Source organism: Lepidothrix coronata, unplaced genomic scaffold (genome assembly GCF_001604755.1).
Source record: "Lepidothrix coronata isolate B3197 unplaced genomic scaffold, Lepidothrix_coronata-1.0 Scaffold31, whole genome shotgun sequence".
NCBI lineage: Eukaryota > Metazoa > Chordata > Aves > Passeriformes > Pipridae > Lepidothrix > Lepidothrix coronata.
In genome coordinates, this window is record NW_016690211.1 from 1,247,706 (window position 1) to 1,270,956 (window position 23,251).

At 39.3% G+C, this 23,251-nt stretch overlaps 1 protein-coding gene across 2 annotated transcripts; it reads right to left on the bottom strand.

The window, feature by feature from the left end:
- Positions 1-1,095: 1,095 nt before the first annotated feature.
- Positions 1,096-16,303, bottom strand: C1QTNF3 (C1q and tumor necrosis factor related protein 3). 2 transcript variants are annotated; one of them, XM_017811383.1, is made up of 6 exons: positions 16,116-16,303; positions 10,822-10,933; positions 8,472-8,626; positions 4,801-4,930; positions 4,011-4,110; positions 1,096-2,918 (listed from the first exon to the last, which is right to left on the bottom strand). In XM_017811383.1, exons 1-6 carry the CDS (start codon positions 16,197-16,199, stop codon positions 2,759-2,761), a joined length of 741 nt encoding a protein of 246 aa, XP_017666872.1. In that variant the 5' UTR covers positions 16,200-16,303; the 3' UTR covers positions 1,096-2,758. The 2 variants fall into 2 exon arrangements, with proteins under 2 accessions (XP_017666872.1, XP_017666871.1); XM_017811382.1 differs by having other exon boundaries at positions 15,912-16,289.
- Positions 16,304-23,251: the final 6,948 nt, after the last annotated feature.

Below are 23,251 nucleotides of genomic sequence, written 5' to 3' on the forward strand. Positions count from 1 at the left end.
TCCACCACAGAAACAGGACATCACCCACCAAACCACAGCCCTCATGGCAGGCACGGGCTTTCAGGTCTTGCCAAGTTTTGGTTAAATCTAGAAGCTCAGGGAGTGGGAGTGATATAGATTCATCTTAGCAAAGACAAAAAGCCATTAAGTATACTCCAAATTACTGCTTTTCAGTGGCCAGAAGGCTTCTCAGTCATAACAAAAATTATAAGATACCACTTATTTTATAACAGAGGATAAAAGTCTCTGAGACAGGACATTTTGCCTTGAGGATCTACTAAGCAAGAGGCTTTCAACTATCAGGAGCAATGGAAAGATGACTAAATTTTGTGAACATTTCTGAGAAAAAAACCCATACATTCCACATGATTTACTAAATATAAAGCTTGTTAATGTTGAGGAACAGGAACAAACACACACAGATATTCACATCAGCTGCTATATTGTGAAGGATCTCGAAATTTATGTGTAAGTTAACCATTTATTTAAGTGTTACAACACTCAGTCAGCAGAGACTGCGCAATAATTTTGCAGAGAAAAGACTGTAGAAATTTCATACAAAACCTAGAAAGTTTTAACCTTGATGCAAAAAACTCTTTAGCTTTAATCTGGGGACTGAGACCATGCTGCTTTTCGGTTATCAGATGCTTTTATGATAATTCTTAGTCACTTTCCACTCTTAGCAGGCCAAGTTGAACAAAACTTGTGAAAACAACTCAAAACACTATGGTATGGCAAAACACTACTTTCTTTTATATTATGACCCTTAAAAGGGATAATGTAAAGGAGCTGAAAATGAGTGTATGTCTTACAGTTTCTAAGTGCTTTATTCTGACCAAAATGGATTAAAATGGCCATATCATAAAGGAAAATTAAGTCCCCAAAGAAAACCTTGAGGATTTAAATTTTATGTATATATATTTGTGTGTATATATATATGTATATATGTAAAATAAATATATTTTAACCCTTAATGCTGGCTTTCTTCCATTCAGTAGCAAAATGAATGCCTAGAAAAAGCATATTAAGAATATTGTCATAGTCTCCAAATGGCAAGGTCCTTGGTAAATGTAGATATGAACAAACAAGTGATAGTTTTGTAACCATTAATCTTTATTGGATAAATGTATGATTTACAAAGTAAGCTTATTAAAATAACATAGTCTCAGGTTTTGAAAACCTATGTGGTGCCAACCTGACCCAAGTTCATAAAGAAATGATAAAACTCATCGGACAACAGTTCATTAAAGCTAATATTTTCAGTGGTTGATGCATAAAACTAAAAAATCACAAGTCATAATCATCAAGTATCAACATGCATTTTTCTTCATACAATGTGGTTACATACGCTAGGAACATGTAAAAGGACACACAAATTCATAGGGCAGTTTCTGATTCATTTGCTCCGTTGTTGTGCTGCTGATGTCTGTATCCAGTAAGAAAGAATTTAAAATAAATGTTTTCCTAACCTCACCTGCTTGTTATACATTAATGGCAGGTAATATCTGTTAAAACAGAATTTATGTTTCATTAGGTTGTGTGTGAGGAGCAGACAATACATTCAAATTTCAGTACTGACTTTGGTGCTGACTTCAGTGAAGAGAAAATAGCAAGACGGAATTTCAGGTACCCAAATTTTGAAAAGGTGGTGATAAATGTTAATGCCGAAGAGTGGCTCAGTTTACTGGGACCAGAACTTCTGAGCCGGACAGCATTTGCTTTCACCAGTTAAATATTGAACTGGATTAGCTGCTGCTGCTTTGCAATGTCTTTTCCTGAAATATTGGTTCTTGGAAAGCTGCTAGGAAAACTGTATCGACAACTTCACTGTTAGGTAAATATACAAGATTATAAGGTAAATCCTTCTAAAAGAGCTCCAAACACCACAAAGCTTGTGTTTCTTTGTTTGTGCTGTTGGCGTATCCTGGTTTCTCTAGCATATATACCTCTGTTTTGACACCCTGCATTCAGTTACATCAGATTTGAAAAGTTTAAAGGCTAGGAAGAAACATTACAGTTCCCCTGCCTGATCCCCTTCACACTGCAGACTATATTACCTTACCTTCAAGCTGCTACTAAGGCAAGAACTACTAACACTCTTCTGTTAAAAGAGAGAGTAAGCATAAATATGTGCTAAAAATCTGTGAAAAATGACACCAGATACATCATCAGAGGTTTGAGATGGAAATGCAATAAACCTGAATCATTGACATCTTTATTTTCACATTTTTTTCTTCTATTTGAGGAGCTCATTCTAATCCAGTACAAACTTACTCCTTTAGATCTGGTCTCAACTGAGCCTGCTTATAATGCATTCAGGCCTGTTTCCATGATGTAAACTTTAATGAACATGTAATAAGAACTGAATAAATAATCAGAAAAACTTGAATCAAGTGTTCAATTCCTGACATATACTTAACTAAAGTATATTTACAGACAAAATTGACTTTACTGGGTAAACTGCTCTCTAAATTACTTAAACTCATTTTCTTTGTTTTTCATTCACTTTGGGAAAAAGATGAGTAGCAACATTTAATGATTCAATAGGTGCAACCCAAATGACAATACATATTCTGTGACTCTGTGTCAGCTACACAATGTATTCAGCTCATGTCTGATACACAAATAGCAACACATTGCATCAAGACAAGCCTTCTTGATCCTCTGATGTTGTAATGTTATTACACAGCCCAGTGAAAAATACCAGTTCCAAAAAAGATGTTTCCTCAGATAAACATCTGTTGGATAGTTTCTTCTTTTACTTGGTTTCAAAAAGAAGAAACCCAGCAAAGGTGGAGAAGCGTTGATGGTCCCCGTGGAGGGCTCCATTTCCCATTCGCAGCCAAACTTCATCTCCCTTGGCAAGTTTTAGGACTGCACTGTTTCCTGAAGTGTCTGCTTTCCCTTTGGATTCGTAGCTGTGGATGAATATTTTATATGTCACCTTTTTGTTTCCCAACAATGATCAAGCAAACAAAAAAAAAAAATCCAAGAAAGTACATTGTTATCCTGAGCAAAACTTCCTTGAAAGGCTGCCAACATTTTCTCAGCTTTATAAGGATATTTGGGCAACTTTCTGCATTTGATCTCCTAGTCAAATTTTGCACCTTACCTAATTGCATCATTTCATTCCTTTCTGAAGTTCTGGAATTTTAACTTTTTCCAGGGCACAGGAACAAATTTTTTGTTTAAGATAAAACTCTGCTCATTCATCACAACACTACAGATTTCCTGTGATGTTTCTTTTCCCTTGAAGTCATCCCAGCTAATTTTAAATGCCTCCAGGTCAGGAGTCTGATGTGAGCTGAGCCCCTGTGCTCCCAGCACAGTCAGTGGGCAGAGACAGGCAGCTCACTCCATCCTGAGGCCTTTCCTTGGAACATAGATACGTTTGATGTGGGCTAACCTCCTGGCTTTGCATGATTGTTGGTTCCTTTGCTTCCACCTGTTGCCTTTTCTGACATCAGTGCTTCAGGGCAAAAAAAAATAGAGCACTTTTTCAGGAAAGATCTATCAGGAAGGAAGCAGCCTTTGGTGGTGTGCTAATGATGAAGCCAGTAAATGGAAGACCTTTGCTTCTTACTCATCCTTACTACTGCAATTTAAACACTTTTCAGCTTAAAAGTAAATTGCTCTCCCCTCATCTCTAACAAGACTGTAACAGGTTGCTGAACACCTTGTTATTTCCTATATCTGACAGGCAAAATAAGGATGAAGATATATATTAGCAGAATGACAGCACATTACTACTGAACTCCAACCCTGACTTGGAGTGCTAATTCCTTTTCCCGGAGTTTGAGAAATTTGTGATGAAGTCCAGAATCTGTGGTGTCTGTGCTCCAAATTTTAAAGCTGAGGAGGGCAAAATAAAATAGTTCTTCTTATTGGTTATTTTACCGTAGTGAATTTCTTAAAAAAATTAGCAATTTCACATTTCTTGAAATGTGAGCAAGCTATCACTTCTGTAGAAACATGTTTTTTGCATTAAAATGGTCTGGCCCTTCACTTACCTGTATAAGCTGAACACTGTATTACCATTATGCATCAGGTACACGTACACTTCCTCCACGTCTTCATGTTTCATCATATTGAAAGTGAAGAAATACACTCCTGGAAAGATTACCAAATACAACATGTTTGCTTCATAGAGAGGGGTAATCATGCTGCAGATTTATGCTTCTTGCTTAGAAAACATAACAGCTGAGGACAAAACTGCCTTCCAGTTATCAGTGGGTATTTTGCTTCTGCTTATAGCATTCCAAAATCTGCTTAATTTTATTTCTGCGTATTGCAGGGGTTGTTCTTCCCACACCACAGCTGCATAAGATGGGGGATAGATGCAGCTGAAAAATAACCCGGGAAGAATTGCAATGCCTCATTTCCAGCCACACATCTGTTGCGGGTCAGCTCACAGCTGAACTGGGGAAGATGAGGATGAAGAGAGTTACTGGAGGCAGAAGGCAGAGGAGGCAACTGTGAAGCTGCTGCTGCTACAACATCGAGCCTGTGGTTCTCTCATTACATTGGCTGAAGGCCACAGCAAAGTCCTGCTCCCTCCCCAGCCCTGGCCATGCCTCTTCCTTCTGCCTTTGTGCCAGCACTAGTCTCAATGGCTGGGAAGACCTCTCTTGCCGTGCTGAGTTTTCAATTAATTTTTGTCAAAAGTAGGTAGCAAGAGCTATGCAGAGCAAATCTCATCAGTGCCTTGTGCAAAGGCAGTTAAATAGTGTCTCATCATTATTCCCTACAGTTCTCCCTACAGCTCCAAGAATTGCATTATTTTGTTTTGAAAATGCTTACCATTCACTGGAGCACCAAATCTCCCAGTCATGACATCAAAAAAATTCCCAACGTTGGTTTCAACGCTACTGAAGATGATCCCACTGTTCTGGTTGCTGAAGTGAGTAGCCATCGAAGCCATGAATGCGACCTGCAAAAATCCAGTTCTTATTCAGGCAATCGTTCATGAAAAGCACATGTGTAGAGCCATCAACTACAGATTTTTTTCCCCCTGTATTTGCAGTCTGTTTATTTTTCTGACAGAGATGTTCTTCTAGGGCTTGCTCCAAGGCCAATAAACTCCAGTAACAAAACTCCCATTGAATGAACCTGGAAGAGTCTAGGTTTCTTACATTCAATTGGACTATTCATGACTGTAAAGTAGGTGTATGTTCAAGTGTTTGCAGTTCAGAACCTTCACTTCAGATTTTATCTACTTTTAAGTCTCTGTAGGATGATGCAACAGAAAAATGGTGTCGAAATGGATGGTGTTTCTGACAGAAGTGTTTTATATAGTTTTTATACATTCTGCAATGCATTTACACTGCATATTGCTTTTAATTGAATGTGTGAAAATAAATGGTATTTGGTAAAGTACATACAGATTTGTGTTTCTTAGCTCTAACTACCTTAGAGATGTATTGAGCAGTTTTATTAGTGGTTCTCTAGAAGTGCAGCTGCTAAGACTCAACATTCACAGTGTTTGTTCTCTCTTATCAGTTGTCCTCAGCCATGAAAACAGAGAGTGGTGGAGACCAAAAGAGGAAACTAAGAAAGTGTGAACTGTGTTTCAACTTCACATTTTACTTCTTGTCGTCAAAAATGTTTCATAGGAAGCAGTGCAAAATGTCCACATTGGACAACTCAAATTACCCTCAGCAAGATACCAGGGAATGATCCTGCCAGCTTGCATGGTCAGGGACAGGGGTGATTTTTTCTGTGAGTGTACGATCCCCCCTCATCTGACTGTCAGTAAATGGGGTACAGGCAGAATTGCTGAACTTTGTTGCCAGAAGGTCACATAAAGACTTGTCTATTTATTTTTATCTCAACATTTTACATGACAAGAATTCACCCACAGTTGTTACAGCCCATCACAAAAATGACATTTTTTGGTGTCATTCCAGTTACACTGGTATTTAAGGAATAAAAAACCATCCCAAACTTCTTTTGATTTCAGATCCAAATGAGAACAAAACCAAAACAGACAATCAAATTCAAGTCTGGATCCAACAACGGAAATCATTAACCATCTGTTCAGAAATGTAAGGAGCTCCAGATGTGAGCTGAAGGCTTGGGCTGATTTTCCTTATCCCTGCATGGATGCATTTTCTATGATGGCAAATTGTTAACGTCTTGCTTCTCAGCCAGGATCACATCAAAGTTCATCATGTGTTAAAGGAAAGCAGCTGCAGTGACAGCTTGATGGTATTTGTTGCTTTTTGTCTACATTCCCTTTCACAGTCACTTTGACTCTAAGCTGCTTTCCTTGGGCTCATCAGAAGAGCTGAAGAAGATGTCCTTTCTTCCTAGGTCTCATTTAGAAGTAACAGGTCAACAGGGATACACCAAGTTTTCCAAAATAATCCTGTACTTAAAACAGTATTGTATTCAAAAGTGTTTTCTCCTATACCTACCCAAATTGTAAAATTGTTAAGCATGATGCTAACAAGAAATGATATGCTATGCCATAAGAATTTTTAAACACATCTGTTAAAAGCAGTGATGACATTTTATTTGGAAATAGGTATTAAAATATGAGCTTTTTTAAAATTCATCCTCTTTCATTTTTCAGTTTTAATTAAATTACTATTGTTATCTTTATGTAAGAAAAAAACAGTGATAGTTCATTTTAAAATTTCAAAAGGATATGTGTTGAATGGAATTATGTTTTCAAGATATTCAGCTATATCGTGATTTCTAGCTCATTCTTTAAGATTACTAAAATAATTCTACTTTATTACAAAAGTCCATCCATTTTTAAAACTGTTTTCATTCTGAGTTGTATTCTGTGCAATTATCCCATCTTCATGCACCCCTTCAGGGCAGGGAATTCAAACATACACCATTCCAAGAAATCTACAGTAATTTTTCCACACTGCACCTGTTGGTTGTACTGTTGATTTTACTGTTAATTTTCATGCCTTTTATGAGGGTATAAAATATATGTGAATGACTGTTATTGGAAAACAAGGTCCTTCAGTTAAGAGGGGTATATGTGGAAACAGATCAGAACATCAGAGGGTTTGAAGTGCTATTTATTGTTGTGCGTGTGTGCTTTATCCCATTTTGCCCCTTCTGTGGTGGATTTGGTTTGGGGGCTACAAATCAGGTCAAGGCTAAGATGATTCCACTTAAGAGTGTTTGTATGAGAGAGGATGTAACCTCCCTTATAGTTTTTGGAGATCTATATACTCTCTGGTGTCTGAAGTGCCATTTCCCGAAGAGCAGTAGTGACTGTCAGATTTAGCCGAGTTGCTATTCAAGATCCTAAGAAATTATAACGGAAGCTTAGATGCTTCTCTCACATGTGGGCTGTCTGGAGATGAATCTGACTGCCATCACTTTCCCACACAAATGCACCTGGTGCCTTCTGAAGTGTTTTAGGATTCCCCACGCCAGCTGATGTGACCTTCAGGAGTTCCCTCCATTGTGGAAGGTGGAGACCAGGAGGGATGTATCTCAGTGGCTTGCCCCATGCATCTAAATCTTGCCTTTAGCACCCTAGCTGCACTACGTTATAAAGGCAGTCAAGTCTTCCTGCTATTGCAGATGAACTGCTTGTATATTGCTACACTGTGATATACAGTGGGGGCAACTCATTTAGATCCCCTTTGCAACAGCAACCAGGGGTCTTAAGCTATCCAAATGCCATGTACTTTTTGTTGCTTTAAGAACAGGACTACAATGTGTCTCTGCTGTACTTCATGTATATATATACATATATATATATATATGTATGTAAGTATGTATATACACATATACAAGCTCTCTGCCATCTGCCAGATTCCTGGGACATGAAGAAGCTCTAATGCAAAAACTGTGAGATTATGCCAACACAGTCTTGAGCTCAACAGCTCAAGCTTGAACCCTGCTCATCTGGCTTTTGGGTTCATTCATAGGCAGAACCTACAAGGCCCCCAACATATTTAAGGTATCTAGAGATATACATATATAAAAATCTACCAAGGGGAATTTTTTAAAACTAGAGGACTCTGTCTGCGCTCAGAGGTTTGAGACCATACTTTGAGGAGCTGGATACATTTGCTTCTGAGAATCTCACAAAGCCTGACAGTCCTGAGAAGCGTGAGTGACTCCTTTACTCTTTTCATATGCTGTAGGAAGCACAGTTATTATGTGATACAGCTTGGTAGAAAAATGATAGTCCCAGCAATTCTCCTTTAATAACTTTGATACTGGCTTTTTGCCCTCAAAGAGAAGCGTATGTGTTTCTTCCTGTCTATTTCTCAGCTGAATTCTAACTCTAAAGAAAGACTTAACCCTTTGTTTTCCAGGAAGATCTGGCAGAGTACATTTGTCCGTCAGGACAAGGGCTATATATGCCTCTTATAATATTCATTTACAGGGGGATTTACCTCTTAATTATTTTACAGTAGTAAGGTGCTGTTTTTCCGTGAAGGAAACCATAACTTGAGATTTGCTGCAGCCAGCATGAACCAGAGAATTTGTACCTGTAGCTCTGGGGGAATCCCAGGATAACCCTTCTCGCCTTTGGGTCCATGATGGCCACGCTCTCCCCTTGGTCCCATATCTCCTTTGTCTCCTTTCTCACCTTTGGCTCCTTCCTGGCCAGTTGCTCCATTATTTCCATTGTTTCCATGATTTCCTGAAAGGAAGCAAAGCTTCTGTTTAACTTAAATCATGTAATGTATTTTAACAGATAAGCGTGACAGGGTCCTCTTCCACCTGTTTGCAACACATCTAATCTTCAGTACCATAAACCACAGACTGGACTGTGATGGATAAGAAACAGCTGTGTGCTTAAACTGAAGGTGAAGGTTTTGGTGAGCAAGTTTCCAGAAAGACATAGACTGATGTTTAAGAGTTAACCCTCATGCTGTCTTGGTGTTGCTGTATAACCTGCCGTTGTCTCAAGTCATTGCTTTACTGAGGAGGAGTGCAAGAAGATCTCAGCAGATGTGGGGCTCAAGGAAAGGGAAAGCCTCTGCCTGTTGACACATACTAGGTAGCCTGCAAAAGCTCTCTTGCTTTTCCTTTGGTGTAAAAACTTACTTCCTGGTAATTTAAGTTAATTATGGTAGGATAAGATAACAACGAATAACATTTTTCTGTATTTAAAACACATCCACACAATTGAAGAGTGGCTGTAGTGTTAACTAGCTCTATGACCCATCTGTGCCAAAAACTGGAGAGTGTGCATTCTCAGACTGCTGGGTGCTTGAAGGGGTTGATGACTGCATGCTTCTAGATTTAGAGACTGAATTTTTATAATTAAGATTTTCTGAGATGGCTTATTGTAAAAAGACTCATTATAAAGCATATTCCTGCTTCTGCAGTATTACTTACTCCCTGATGTTTACTGAGGAAATTACTGAGCAAATGTCTGTGCAACTGACAGAATTTTAAAATTGGCTAGAATTACTGAGCAATTATTATGCCTCCTGCAGCAAAAGCCTGATCTTTCAACTCAGGGGATTAATTAATGTCATCATTATTCTAATTCTACCTGAACTGAAGTTAGGTGCTTTGTAACTCTGCTTCTTCTTTGATTATTCTCTCTGGTTACAAATTTCCAAGAAGAATAGTGTTGTTTGAGATCACATCTGATGATAAAGTGATTCTTCAGATTTTTTGTACTGAGAAAAAAATTACATCAAATGAGGAAGATAAATGGTGAAAGAAATAAAAATTTTTGTTTGGATAGAGGAATCTTTAACTCTTAAAAATAACAAGAATGATCTTTATGTAAAGCCAGAACTACTTTTATACCAGTTCAGAACAGAAGTCTGCAAGCAACACTGGATTCAATCAAAGGGAAAAGCAACTGCTGTTGTTCCCCTTACAGGCACAACAATATGAAATCCAGCTGATGAAGGAGACAGAGAAATTACAGGGTACAGAAGGTTGCTGCCAGCCATTTGTTTGTGGCATCCTGTGGTGACAAGAAAGTGGGACTTGGATACATGAGAAAAGGACTAGGCCATGTCCCAGCATGTCCACTGCAGTCTCAGAAGTGTGGGTCTAGTATAAAATTATGTCCTGCTCCTAAGAAGCCAACAATTCATTAATAAGTAGTGGGTCACTGAATTTCGTTTTTACTGTGATAACAGAAGATGTAAGTTTTTGAAGATTAGATGAGTCTGTTGGTTCATCTGCTTTAGGAATGGTGATTTTCAAATCCCTGAAGGTAGCTGCCATAACAAAGTTACAGCAACATACAACTAACTTTTTCCCTTCTCTAGGCTCTTCTATTTCCATACCATTTATCAGATCAAAGTGCACACTTTTCTTGTGTATCCTGTTCTTCTCTGTGCATTTTTAATGGGGAAAAAAAAAAAAAGGTAGCATTTATTATGGAAGACAAGATGAAAGAAGGAAATGAAGGAATTTCTATGAGAGAATAAAAGTATATGTGTCTTTGTAAAATACTGGCTAGCAGTATGCTAGATGAAGAAAATCTCTTGAATACAGTACACAGTAACACAGCTGGATATACAAAGGTGATCGCAATAATCAACTCCAGGGAACAAGTTCTTCCAACTTTAATGGAATTTTCATGCTGCTTTAAGAAGGGAGACTAATTTACCCTAGAAATGTAATAAGATTACTCTCAGTATGAATTTGTGAAAGCTGAATTTTAATAACAAACAGGTTTTCAGTGGAAAATACTTTAGAATATAACTGAAAATATATGTCTACCCAGAAATTATAGAAAAACTCGCTGCTGAATCTGTTCCCAAATACTGATATTTGGGCCACTCTTTGATATTTCATAGAATAGCCTGGAATTTATAGCCTGAAATTAGATTGATCAAAAAATTAATTAAACTTCATCTTTACCTGGCATCCCAGGGGGCCCAGGAGGTCCTGGGGGCCCTTGATAGAGTCGAACTCCAAAGTCACCACGGCAGCAGGAACTACAGTCTGGATTCTGTGGTCCAGGCTGGGGGGGCTAAGTGCACAAAAATAAGCTTTAAGTAGCTCATTCATGGAGGACATCAGTCTTATGCATGTTGATTACAGGGTCTTCATTATATACTCTCTGTTTATATATTTGGTAAGTTTTCAAAACATTTCTTATCTGGGCTGAAATCTCACATGCTTGGGTTGTCCCTGAAGATGTTATTTTTGGAAGTTTTAAGGGAATAGCTCTTGAAGTGTTCTAAGAGCTATATGAATATTAAAAAACCACCAGCTTATCCTGTCAATTAATGAGGGTTTAAAAAATAAAATTATACCAAGTAATGACATTTCGATGAATATTTCAGTGAGATTCCCATCCTGATCCCACATTTCAACTGACCTTTGATGACAAACAAGCTTATATACCCACAGGATGTATTTAAAAAAAGGCTGTGCAGCATATTCCTATTCATGATCCCAGACCTGCATATTTACAGGCTATTAAAGTTAGGAGAACCTAAAAAATTGCCAAAATACAAAACAAAAATTTGAACTTACTGCAACACATGGTGTTAGGGGCTTCTGATTATTTGTAGTGGTGACTGTGTAACTATGAAAATCTATTTGCATGCTGAAACTAACATAGCAGCATAAATAAATGAATGAGTTTATTATATGCAGCTCAGCTATTGTAGTAATAGCTTAATAATAGATTTGTCTAAGTGCTTTTCTTTTTCATATTATTGTATTTATACTAATGGAGTCTCATTCAATTCTGACTGGATTTCACAACTAGGCTTAGTCACCACAAATCTTCCAGTGGGTCAGCTGAGGTAGAGGTGCAGGGTTTGATTTTATTTCTCTACCTCTTCCTTATTTGTCCATCTTTGTTTCTTTGCCCCTATAATTCTTTGCTAATATCCTGAGATGCAGTTCTTAAAATCTAGAGAGGGATAATTACACCAATCCAACCTCTACTTTTCTCTAATAATTCTACTATTTGTCTTCCTCCTCTTTCTTTCCCTTTAGCTCTGATAAATTACTTTCCTAATGCAGACTTACTGGTTTAATGGTAGCAAATGAGCCTCTGGTGGGATGGGAGCTGTCAAATGAACAAACAGATATGCTTATTTCTACCCTCAGCTTCATCAGCCGACTTCATTTGAATCACTAAAGCTTTCTGCCTGAGTTTTGAACGATAGCAAGCACACTCCCAGAATTCATTAATTTCAGGAGGCTTTGGAGTTTATGGATTCAGAAAACATCTTTCATGCCACAACCAAAATACTGCAACTTCTCCACTGGGACATATGTATGGTCTCTCCAGCTGGAACCAACGATGGTGGAGTTACGATGGGAATAAAGGCTGACTTGACAGCTAAACAAGTATGCTTCATATTCAAAGAGTTATGGAAATGTTAAGACTTGCCAATGGGCAGAAGAGCTTCATATTTATGGGTTTGGTCAAGGCTATGCTTTTTAGCTTAATTCTGGACAAGGTCCATATTTTCTGAGAAAAATGAGTTCTGACTCTTGCACTGTCTGTTCCCAGAGAAACCCTTTGTATGTTTCTTGCTGTTTTGTGCCTCCTAGTTGTTAGGAAGAACATAACTGACAATCACCCAGTATACTGTTTATAATTTTCCTACTACAAGAGAAGAAGTAGGCCTACTTTTCAGCTCGTTTTCAGTCCTTAAAAGGGAGACAAGTACAGGAGGACTGGAATTGTGCAAACATTTTGTACCCCCTAAAATAATGATGATTGTTGCACTGAGATTAAAATATCCGGTTCTTTTTAGATAGTAGTTCATATTCATGTTAAATGGGAAGGCAAACTGTATGCACACCTGCCAAGAGCAAATAAGTCATACAAGCCTAGAGATATCCAAAGACTTGGAACTGTGGATTTTTGGTAAGGGAAGGCATGAATCCAGCAAAGTGGACTGCATGTGAGACTCTCTCAAGTCTGCCTGCAGGTATGATTTGTCTTTATCACACAATGCACTGAAATCCTAAACAACATTATTAGCTAACCAGTTGTGTTATCATAAAAAATGAATTAGTGCCAGTCATAAACAAGTGCTGTTTGGCATTACCTTGAAAAAAGCTCAGCAGGTTTCTACATGTGAAATGAGGCAAGTCCTACCAGTCTGTTTGTATGCAAATAGTTCCACTGACTTCAAAATAACTACTTATGCAAGTCATAAAGAAATATTAACTCATTATCTTTACTGATCTTTTCACTAAGAGGAAAAAATGTTCACAATCAGCTGCCAAATATAATGAATATTCAGGATACTCTTTTGATCTCTAAAAACAGAGAACTTCATGAAGACTATATTTAAAGGAAAAATGTGTTCCTAAAGTAAAATTACGCTCAAATGTGACACAGAGATTAATTACAATCTACTTGCCAAAGGCGTTCTGTGTAGCCATTTGTGCATAAATTTTATCACACAGTGAATCTTTGGCTTTACTCTCAGAACATAAATATGATTTAGGAGCTTGTGAAATGCATCTGCCACATTGATATCCTAATACAGATAGAAAACTGGAAATATTTCTGAGGTTATTTGCTAAATTTCCTGTGATTTAGTATGTAGGAGAAATTTCTAGGCAACAGATGGTCTATAAAATCCCCTCAATTTAAATCTGTGAACGAATCATAATTGGAGACCCAGTCCTTTTTAACTTTGTGATTAATTTTGTGAGTTTCTGTTTTATGGTCTAAGACAATTCAGAAAAGGAGTAATGCACTTCCACAATTCTTGGCTTCTGTTCTGTAAAATAGTGTACCTCTGTGGGCACTAGCATCCTCCATGCATCCTCTCTAAGCAAAGAAACAAACAAAAGTTGCCAAAATTCAGGGTAAAACACTACTTGGATGAAGAATATCTAGAGACTTTGAAAGAACAACCTGAAAAGGAAAAACGGTCTGTCATGGCTCCCCATAGTCAGTAAGAGTTCTTGTGCTTGAGAAACGCATATTATATTTCACATGAGTTAACAGCAGTGTGGAAACTGGCCTTGCACCCAATGCAGCAAAGATAACAGCAAAGACAAATGCTATTGTCTCTGTTCCACAACAAAAAATGGGGCCTTTAAAACACTTTAACAAGAGAGTAAAATTCTCCAGCCTAAATTCTCTCTAGCTGGGTAAAGCAACTCCACCTAAAACAACCACGAAAGTAGGAACTTAAGGATTGAACAGTTTCCACATAGCTCAAGGGGAAGAGACAGGTTTGACACGAATTAAAACATGTCAGTGCCACCTTTGTTTTTAATCTGCCTAGAAATTCCTGGAGTCTGGAACTGGAAAACACCTATTACGTAAGCCACTCTGTGATTGATTATCCCTGTCATGCATCTGTTAGTGCTCCATTTCATTCCAGTAAGCCAAAAATTTCATCATTCCCAAAAAAAGAATGCTTCTTATAGAGGGTCTGGCAGGTAAGTGACTGCCATCAGCTCTGCTCAGACTCACTGGGCTCATTTTTAATGTCACAGCCTCTTCCCCAGCAGGCAACTCCAAACATACTGCATTAAACCCTCTGATGAGAGACACATGCATCCCAAACACAGTGACACTTTCCATGAGGGAGAGTTTGACCCCTATAAAGTTATAATTTTGTATTAAATCCTGAAATTATGTATTAAATCTGAACTTATGTTGATTTAAAAGGGAGTCTTTTTAGGTGCCAATAGTATATAGTATGTAGAAAGCAGCTGTAGAGAGGACTGCACACACTAGCTGGCTCTTTGGACTGTGCACCTGATGTTTTACACTGTTTATATACTGCAAGCACAATATAACATGCCTACAGTTAAAATATCTGCTTTGCTGAATGCACTGGAGGAACATTTAGCTCCTGCCCAAGAAGTACAAAATGCATCCTGCCCAAGAAGTACAAAATGCAAGGCACTATAAAATTTAAATACAGGGAATACAGTGGTGTATTAAACCTAATCCTGTATTTGGATGTGTTTCAGTTCTTCAAGCCTAGGACAGGATTAAAATCAAATCTCTTCTTTGCTTATCATGATGCAGGTTATTATTCAACACTTGTCTGCATGTCCTTGATCTTGGCAATTCAAAATATCATAGTTTGATCTGAAAGAGTTTTAAAAAACCCCAGTGATAAAAGTTGAACTGAACTGTTTCAGGACTGAAATATTTTTATCAGCTAGAGGAATAAAACACTCATGTTCTTGGTGTTTCTAAAAAACATTGGTAAGAAAAAAGCTTTGAGTGCAATTTTGTTTTGCCTAGTGCTAGAAAAACTTCATCTTCTGTCCTTCAGATTTTTTTCTTTTAAATTTGTACTGCAATATTTTATATATAATCAAGTTATAACATTTTCCCTTTGATGTAAGCTAATGACTACAGTATCTAAAGTGGCATGAAAGGCATAAAAAGATTCCCAGTTTAAAAGGCAGATACTGAAGATGATTAGACTTTCACTGTGAGTCTTTTTCTTCTGAAACTCTCCCAAGTTGATATACATTATTAAATCTATTCATTACATTAGTACCTGTTCTTTCAAGCTACTCCTTAGAATAAAATTTTTGAACACTCAGAATTTCATTATATTTCTCTCAAGCTCAAAAAATATACTTTATATACGTCATTTTCAAGTAAAGTTATTGTCTGCTAATTGAATCTTTCCAAATACCTCTAGAACTCTGTATTTTTCTGTCACATCCCTATGAGTTAGAAAATTCTAAAACTTTAATATTTTAAATAAGTAATACCTTGGGATAATTAAGAGACTATATCAGAATATATGATTTCACAGGTTCACATTTTCATCAGAACAAAGGATTGCTGTCTATGTTGAAACCAGTCTCCCCAACCACTGCTGGTTCTACCAGCTAATTAAAAGATCCTATAAAGCAACTCAGCAGGATACAGACCAATACACAGCTTTAATAACAATTATTTCATAAATATATCACTAATAATATTAGCAAAAAAAAAAATATCTCATTAGCTTTAAAGATATCTTTAGAAGATTAATTCAGAGTACCTGGACTCTATCTGAGGTAGTCAGTTCTACATCATCTACCTCTGGTCTCAGGACTTTTTGGTCTGTAGAAGTGCTATTATCAACAGTCCACTCTATAAGTTGATTCCGCTGTTTCAATATTTCCCTGCTTCTGGAACCTTTATGACCAGTCTGGTGGTGACTTTGCAATATTTTGGCCACTGGTTTATAAGATCTTCTGCTCACCTCCATGTATTCATCTTGACACAGGCAAAATGGAAGAAAAAATAAAGCCAGTAGATGCCAACTGATGAAATCCTTCTCTGCCATGTTATTCAAAATAATTTTTCAGGAGTCCAGCAAATGTCTTGCAGAAGAACCTCTTTGCTGCACCAGGAGTTATGTGTTCCTTTCAGCTTTTCCACTAGTAAGCCTGGCACTGAGACCAGTACCAGGTTTTATACGGTTGCATGCAATAAATAAAACTAAAAATGCCAAAGTGACAGGATCCTTCATCCAAAATCAGTCATGCTCCTTTAAACAAACCAGGCATTATTCACCACTTCACCACCACAAGGAAAATTGATTTGTATGCTGGAAATGACCACAGCATTTAATGGACTCCTGTGGTTCCTATTTGGGGGCATTAAAAAATGTAGCACCTTTCCTTTGGCATGTTTTTGTTTAAGTGTGAAAAAATGTGATGGAAATGGAGAACATGTGGCTAATGGTTTACGCTCCTTGATTAGACATGGAAAGGCTGTGAATTCACACTCTTAAATGTCTTTTGGACACAGTCACCTTTCTTATTTGCCAGGAAATTCACACACACAACTGCGTCAGCCCAGTCCGAAAAATCCTTCCAAAAGCAATTAGGAAACAAAAGCACAAGAGGAGCTTTTGCATATGATCCTGACCCAATGGCTGTTTCTGACTACGCTTTTCATTCACTAAAAGAAAAATATTGAATTTCTGTCAGTTGGCCAGCAGTGGAAGGAGACTGGGTAAGTAGCTTTGAAAAACTGGGTTGAGTTCAGATTCACAGAGCCCCATTTCTCAGCATTAGTTCAACATACTCAGCCAGGCAATATTTTTTCCCTTGAGTTCCTAATGTTTTCCTAAATGCAATTGCCAAACCAAGTTTTATATTTTTGCTGCCAGGTAAATATAAATTTACCAGGGGCTTATTTCAGACTAAAAGAATCAAATTATGTATGTATAATAATAATATCCTTATTTTAGTTTTTGAACCATCCACCAATGTTCTCTAGAAAGCCACAACCGCAGGATGCAGTTCTGCTTACACATTCACATGCACACCCAAACTTCCCAAGAGCAATTAACTGCTTGGGCAGTGAGAAACTCTGCACCAGTACATGGCTACAGCAACATTGCTGAACCCATCAGTCCCAGAAATGATCTCTGGCCATGCAATGCGATGGACTGGCTCATACTCAAGTTATTCAATGCTGACCCCCCTGCTTAGCTTTTGTCTGAGGTTCCTCTGTGTCCTCTGGAGTGCTCTGTGGCCCTAAAGTATCCCTCTTTTATTTCTTTTTTTTTGTTTTTATATTTTTCTTCCTGTTCATCTGCCTGATAAATGTGAGGGTCATGGTGCAGGGTGCTACAGTGGGTATTTTTAGAGCATGAGGCTGAGGTTACATGCTCAGAGATGGGATGCAAGGGAACTGGGAGTACCAGGAGGCTGTTGGGATGTTGGTGAGTGCTTCATCCCTAGAGAAGGCAGTCTCAGAAGCTAATGATCCAGAAATATTACCCAGGCTTATTCTTGAGGAGGGAAACAGTGCACTCCGAAAGACATCCTGGGAACAAACCAGGATGTGACCAACAGGAAGGCCAAGACCCACCAGTGATATGAGGTGTTAACTTATTCAATAATGTAGAAAGCCTTAAGCTGCTACGGACAGCAAAGCATAACTCCATGGACACTGCTAGAAAAATGAATGAGTTTCATCTGCTAAAATGCCTCAGTGTATGCCTAAATGCAGCTGCAAGGGACACCCACCCCATCTGTCTGCACTCCCTGGCATGTTACTGAGATGGGGATGAGCTGTGGAGCATCTGCAGAAACTAGGCCTAATCTCAATCCTTGTGAAATCACAGGAAACCCTGTGTTTGACTTCAAGTGAGAATAAGGCTCAAACAACAGTGAATTTGAAAGAGGCTATGGTTCTCCTGTCAAAATGGAAAATGAGCCCAGCAGGCAGATCTGTGCAGATTGCTCATTCAGACCCCTGTAGATGCTGGAAGGGATGTGCAGTTGATGGCTGCTGAATGATGGTGAGAAAGTGCTTGAATGATGGTGAGAAACCACTATCTGTTTCATATTCTGATTCCTTCTGTGGGGAACAGCAGGACAAGTTAAATCACAGGAGGAGACACTGGCTGGAGATGAGAGGAGAGGGGTGAACACTTCACAGTCAGGGTATGTCTGGTTGTGTCACAAAGGCCAAGAGTACCAGTGTTGGCCTCTATCCACCCATTTGCCTTGGTAATTTCCTATTCAACAGCCCACAGAGAGGAGTGTGGGACTGCACCACTCCCCCGAAAAGGCAATGCCTGCCCCCACAGACACATGGGGTCTGGGCTGAGCCAGCACGGGGACAGTGCCCAGGGCTACTGGAACCAAAGGCAGCCAAGGGTTTTTTCTCCTCCACCAGCCAAATGTGGCATAGGAGCAGAAACCTGAGGGCTCAATGTCATAAACATAACTGAGTTGTCTCAGCAACAGTCCCAGGAGCAGGGATGGCTCCTGGTTATCTCAACCCAGAGTCTTGCCAGACAGAGCTGCATCTCCTTGCCTCATGCTTTTGTTGTATTTATTGCCCCTATGTTGAAGATTTAATGGCAGGAATCCTAATTCAATTTCAGTGAAATCTGAGATTCTCAAGCCAGTGTTATCATAAGATAACACTTCGTAGATTAGCTCTTGAGCCTTGCTTCTGTGTATAAATACCAATTAACTAAATAGTCTTGCCTATGCTTTATGGCTACTGAAAATGCTGATTTTTTAAAAATGCAGATATTCTGGTTATTTCACTGGGCAAACAGAGGTGGAAAGGAATTTGCTGGAGAGTGAAACAAGACTTTGGAAAACACAGTTCCAGATTTTGGAAGCTGCTGCCATCAAAATGGGGTTTCTTTTTCAAGTAGAGAGGATTTTCCTGGTAGGAAGGGAGTTTGAAACCCCTGGATTCTGTAAAATTGGGAATGACTAAGAGACAAACATTAATTTATCTTGGCACTTAATAATTTGATTCAGCAAGTGCTGGGACAGCACTGGTGTTTTCAGCTGACATTAGGGCTTTCATAGCTTTCCAAACTCCGTTCCAGGAGCTTCCTGTGGCAAATGTTTCCAATGTGAGTAATGAACATCCACAGCACCCATGTCCCAAAAGGGCAAGGCATAAAACCAAAGAGATCTGGGCTTCAAAGCTCCCATCTATCATTTCATGCAAGAGCTGAAACAAGCATGTTTCTTGGCAGCTATTAGGAAGAAGAAAGATTCCTTCCCTTCCTCACTTACTAATAGAGTCCACCTGGTTCCTACCTATCGCTGCTTTTGTGGTTTGATGCTACACACATTTTTGGTCCAAAATAATAGTAGAGTTTAGACTTTGCTCTTTTTTTCCAATCTTTTGAACAGAATCCCATTTGCAGAGATCTTTGCTGCCCATTAGTCTGCACTGTGCTCTCAAAAAGGAATAGCTGTCCCACAAAATCACTGTCTATAGGCAAAAATTCTGGACTCGGAAGTAAAAAAGCCATGGATGAACTGAGTCTGGTTGTCCATTCTTGATCTCCAATCAGTCAAATACACTTATTCAAACATGTGACCTGAATCTAAAATAATAGGACATGGAAATAGCAGAGCTTTGAATTAATTTTGTACTACAATAAAACACTGAAAATGCTTCATGCTGAAAAGAACAGATACTCCTAATCTGGAGGTGAGAAAAGGACTAACCTGAAAGGTTTAGTTTAGCTTTTAGGTGCAAGGCTGGTGTGTGTTGCAGGTATGCTGACAGAGAATATAAAATCTGGTCCCCTCCCTACATCTTTGCTATGTGTTTATACACCTCTCATCACCCTTCCAACCTTTGCCAGCTGAGCTGTCATTACTTTTGTCCTGTTGGTCTCTGGCAGCAGGGTATGCCTTTGCTAATCAACAGCTTAAAATGAAGTGAAGAACATGGATCTGTTAATGCCAGATAATGCGATATCAACTAAAATGAAATAACCTGTGGGGGAAAGCTGCTTCCCACCTTTTCTGCAAGCAAAAACTGCTCCATAGGAAAGAGGACTCTTATAACTATGTTATTTATATTGGCATTGGGAAAGTGGGTTATTAGTGAAGTTATTAGGTAAAATTGAAGGCCACTGTTTCAAGAAGCAACAAAATAAAATTATTAAAATAATTTTTTTTAAAAAGCCTTCCATAGCCCAGACAGGCTTGTATCCATGATTAAACATTCCCTCACTCAGAAATAATCCTCTTTGCAGTGATAGCTCCTCCGTACTGGACACAGAGATAGTCTGCACCTGCACAAGCACTCTCCATTGAGCCTGTGAGAGCGTCAGGCCAAGCTGAAAGGATGAGGGCCACCCAACACAGTGCCACCATGATGCACTGACCACCGCCAAATTTCCAGCCTGCTGTAGCTCTCTGGGCTCATTGCTTCTTGTGTATGTCCCAGTCCTGCCCTTTTTGGGCTGCCCGTTCCCTGTCTGGCTGAAACATCCACCAGCACGGGGACAGATTCTCCTGTCTCCAGTGCCAGTGCAAAATGCCCAGCACTGTGCTGCTCTTTGGCTCACTGCTGCAGCAGCCTCTGGCAGAGCTCTCAGACCTCAACCTAGCATCTTTGAGGTCTTTTCCTACCTCTATGCTGACCACTGCAAACCCACAGGAACAACTGAGGTATTTTCATTGAAGGTTTCTGTGATTTACTCCTTTTTCTGTGGGAGTTTTGGTCAGTAATGGGGATCCAGGCAAAACCCACCACCCTCCTCACCAAGGGAGCCTGCAGAGGTGGATCACCAGGGGAAGGCAGATTCATGGAGCTTTCTAAGTGTTGTGCACACCAAAAAAGGGCCTAAAGTCACAGTCTGTGCACTACTTTCTCCGTGGTTAAACATTTTCTTCTGTAACCCACTGCCACCAAGCTTTGCAGGTGATGTCAGTGAACAGTTTGTTTTGTGTCACTCAGGTTTTGTGTAGTTTGCACTTACACCAGTTCCCTGAGATATGTAGCAGAGAGGTGTGCTTTGCAGGTGTTTTCTGCACTGAGTATAGGAAGATACCATTAGCTGTTGGAGAGGGAGAGGGGGGCAAATCCAGTTCCATGACATACATGGCTTCTGCCCTCACACAAGGCAGATCACTTTCCAGAAGGGTATGGAAACTCCCTAACTTGGATTTTCCATCAATCAGGAAATCCTCTTGCCTTGCTTGACACTGGCATTTTCTTTCCAATGTATTATGAGAGCTGGGGTATGGTTCTGTCTCTCCACTGCTCTCTACCACATCTTGGTTTGCCCAGGGGTGATGTGCTCCAGCAGCCCTGGACTACCACTGCTACCTCATCCCTCCATTTTTATAGCCTAAAAACATTTTGCTCCCCCATCCCATACACCTAAGTAAAGGATCCCCTAAATGAAAGGGTCAGCAATGGGCAGAAACTCAGGCCTGAGCTCTCAGCTGCCGAGAGAACTGCAGTCCGGATGATGCTCCAAAACACAGCTCAGCCTCTGCCAGGTCATCTGCACAAACCCTTCCTCCAAAATATGCACCAGAGACACATTCACTCCATCAATGCCATTTTCAAGGCTCCGTGACAAACTGCCTGGATCAGACAGTTGACAGTCCCAGATGGGATCACCAGGTGGTTTATTCAAGCCTCTTTCAAACTTGAAGAAATAGATTTCACAGTGGTGATAGGGCTTCAGTGATGGAACAAATAATGCAGCATGATAAGCTTTTTCCAGTGTGCAATGCATCAGTTATCCGTCTCTAATTGAAGAGCCAGAGCACAGTGACTTCCAAGAAAGCAGGGTGGGGAGAGAACAGACATGGTGCCAAGAAAATAGCCATGGTCAACATTTTTTCAGGGATGGACATCCTGGTTTGGATTAAACATGATCTAACCTGAATCTTTGGCTTCATTTTAATTCACCTTTTTTTCCCTCAAGTTTCAAAGTGTTTAAATTTATTACTTGAAATATGCTCTTCTCTGCAATTCCTCTGGCCTGGCCAGGACCAAAAGTGTAACGGCTAAAATACCACAGAAACAACTACTCATTATTTTAACTACCCAACAAGCAATAAAGAACATCTTGTGAGAAGCCTTATTCTGACTGCATCCGCAGCTCAAACTTTGCACGTGCAGGAGGTGTGGACAGGTAAGGTGTGCTGGGTTTGGGTGGGAAGCCAAGAAGCAGTTTCAGGCCTATGAATTTCAACAATTTTTCTGCCCTGCACAATGAAAGGCACAAAGACAAAATGCTCTAAGTGTGCTCTCATATCCAGGAGAGGTAAAACATTTGTAAAACATTTATCTAGGGACTGTAAGCAGAATTCCAGAGTTTATGTGACCTGATGTCACACAAATCATTTCTAAGAGTCCAAATTTAATGGAGTTTCTCAGATTCCAAAGATCTTATATATCCAAAGACATTATATCTTCAGTAAAGCGTACTATCAAGTGAGAAACAAGTTTTATATTAATGGTCAAGCTCTCCCAGTTTTCCCTCCCCTACTTGGGCCCTGGATGAAAAGGAACTGTGGCAGATCCATAATCTATTAACCCAGGAAGATCTAGTTACTGGGACAGTTCTTGACTTTTTGTGTCTGATTATTAAAATTTTGTTTTATGCATATATTGGAACACCATCCATCAAGAGCTGGGCTCTTAGTAAAATGGCTCTAGTTTTGGATTGCAACCTTCTGGTGGGGTCTGCAGAGATCATTAGAAGAAAGGTCCAAGCACTTACTTGTGAACACATTGTGTTCAGGCTGCAGCCAAAATGATAAAAACCTATGTCACTGTGCCTGGGTCATGAAAGAGATAAAATAAATTACGCAAGAGGAAAGATGTCGATCACCAACAATACATATCACAAATGAGACAGCCTGAGAGGAGTTAAGAAGCCAGCCCTAGAAAGAAGGAAGAAGGTTGGACTTACCACAACAACACAAGGCAACCTAGTGTATAAAGCCATCAGCTGCTGTGTGCTGCAAGCCCAGCTTTTTGCTTTGTTTGTTCCCCTTTTAAAAGGTTTCTGATAAATATCCCATCCACAGCCATCTGTTTACCCCAGAAGAGGGAGAAAATGGATAGACTGGACAGAACTGAGACAGA

What these genes read in the sequence shown, in the direction of transcription:
- C1QTNF3 (XM_017811382.1), bottom strand. Translation starts at nt 16,199, where the DNA reads ATGGCAGAGAAGGATTTCATCAGTTGGCATCTACTGGCTTTATTTTTT. An exon ending in CTACCTCAGATAGAGTCCAG is followed by an intron (nt 10,934 to 15,911) that starts GTACTCTGAATT and finishes TTGTGCACTTAG; the next exon opens with CCCCCCCAGCCTGGACCACA. An exon ending in GGATTCCCCCAGAGCTACAG is followed by an intron (nt 4,931 to 8,471) that starts GTACAAATTCTC and finishes GGATTTTTGCAG; the next exon opens with GTCGCATTCATGGCTTCGAT.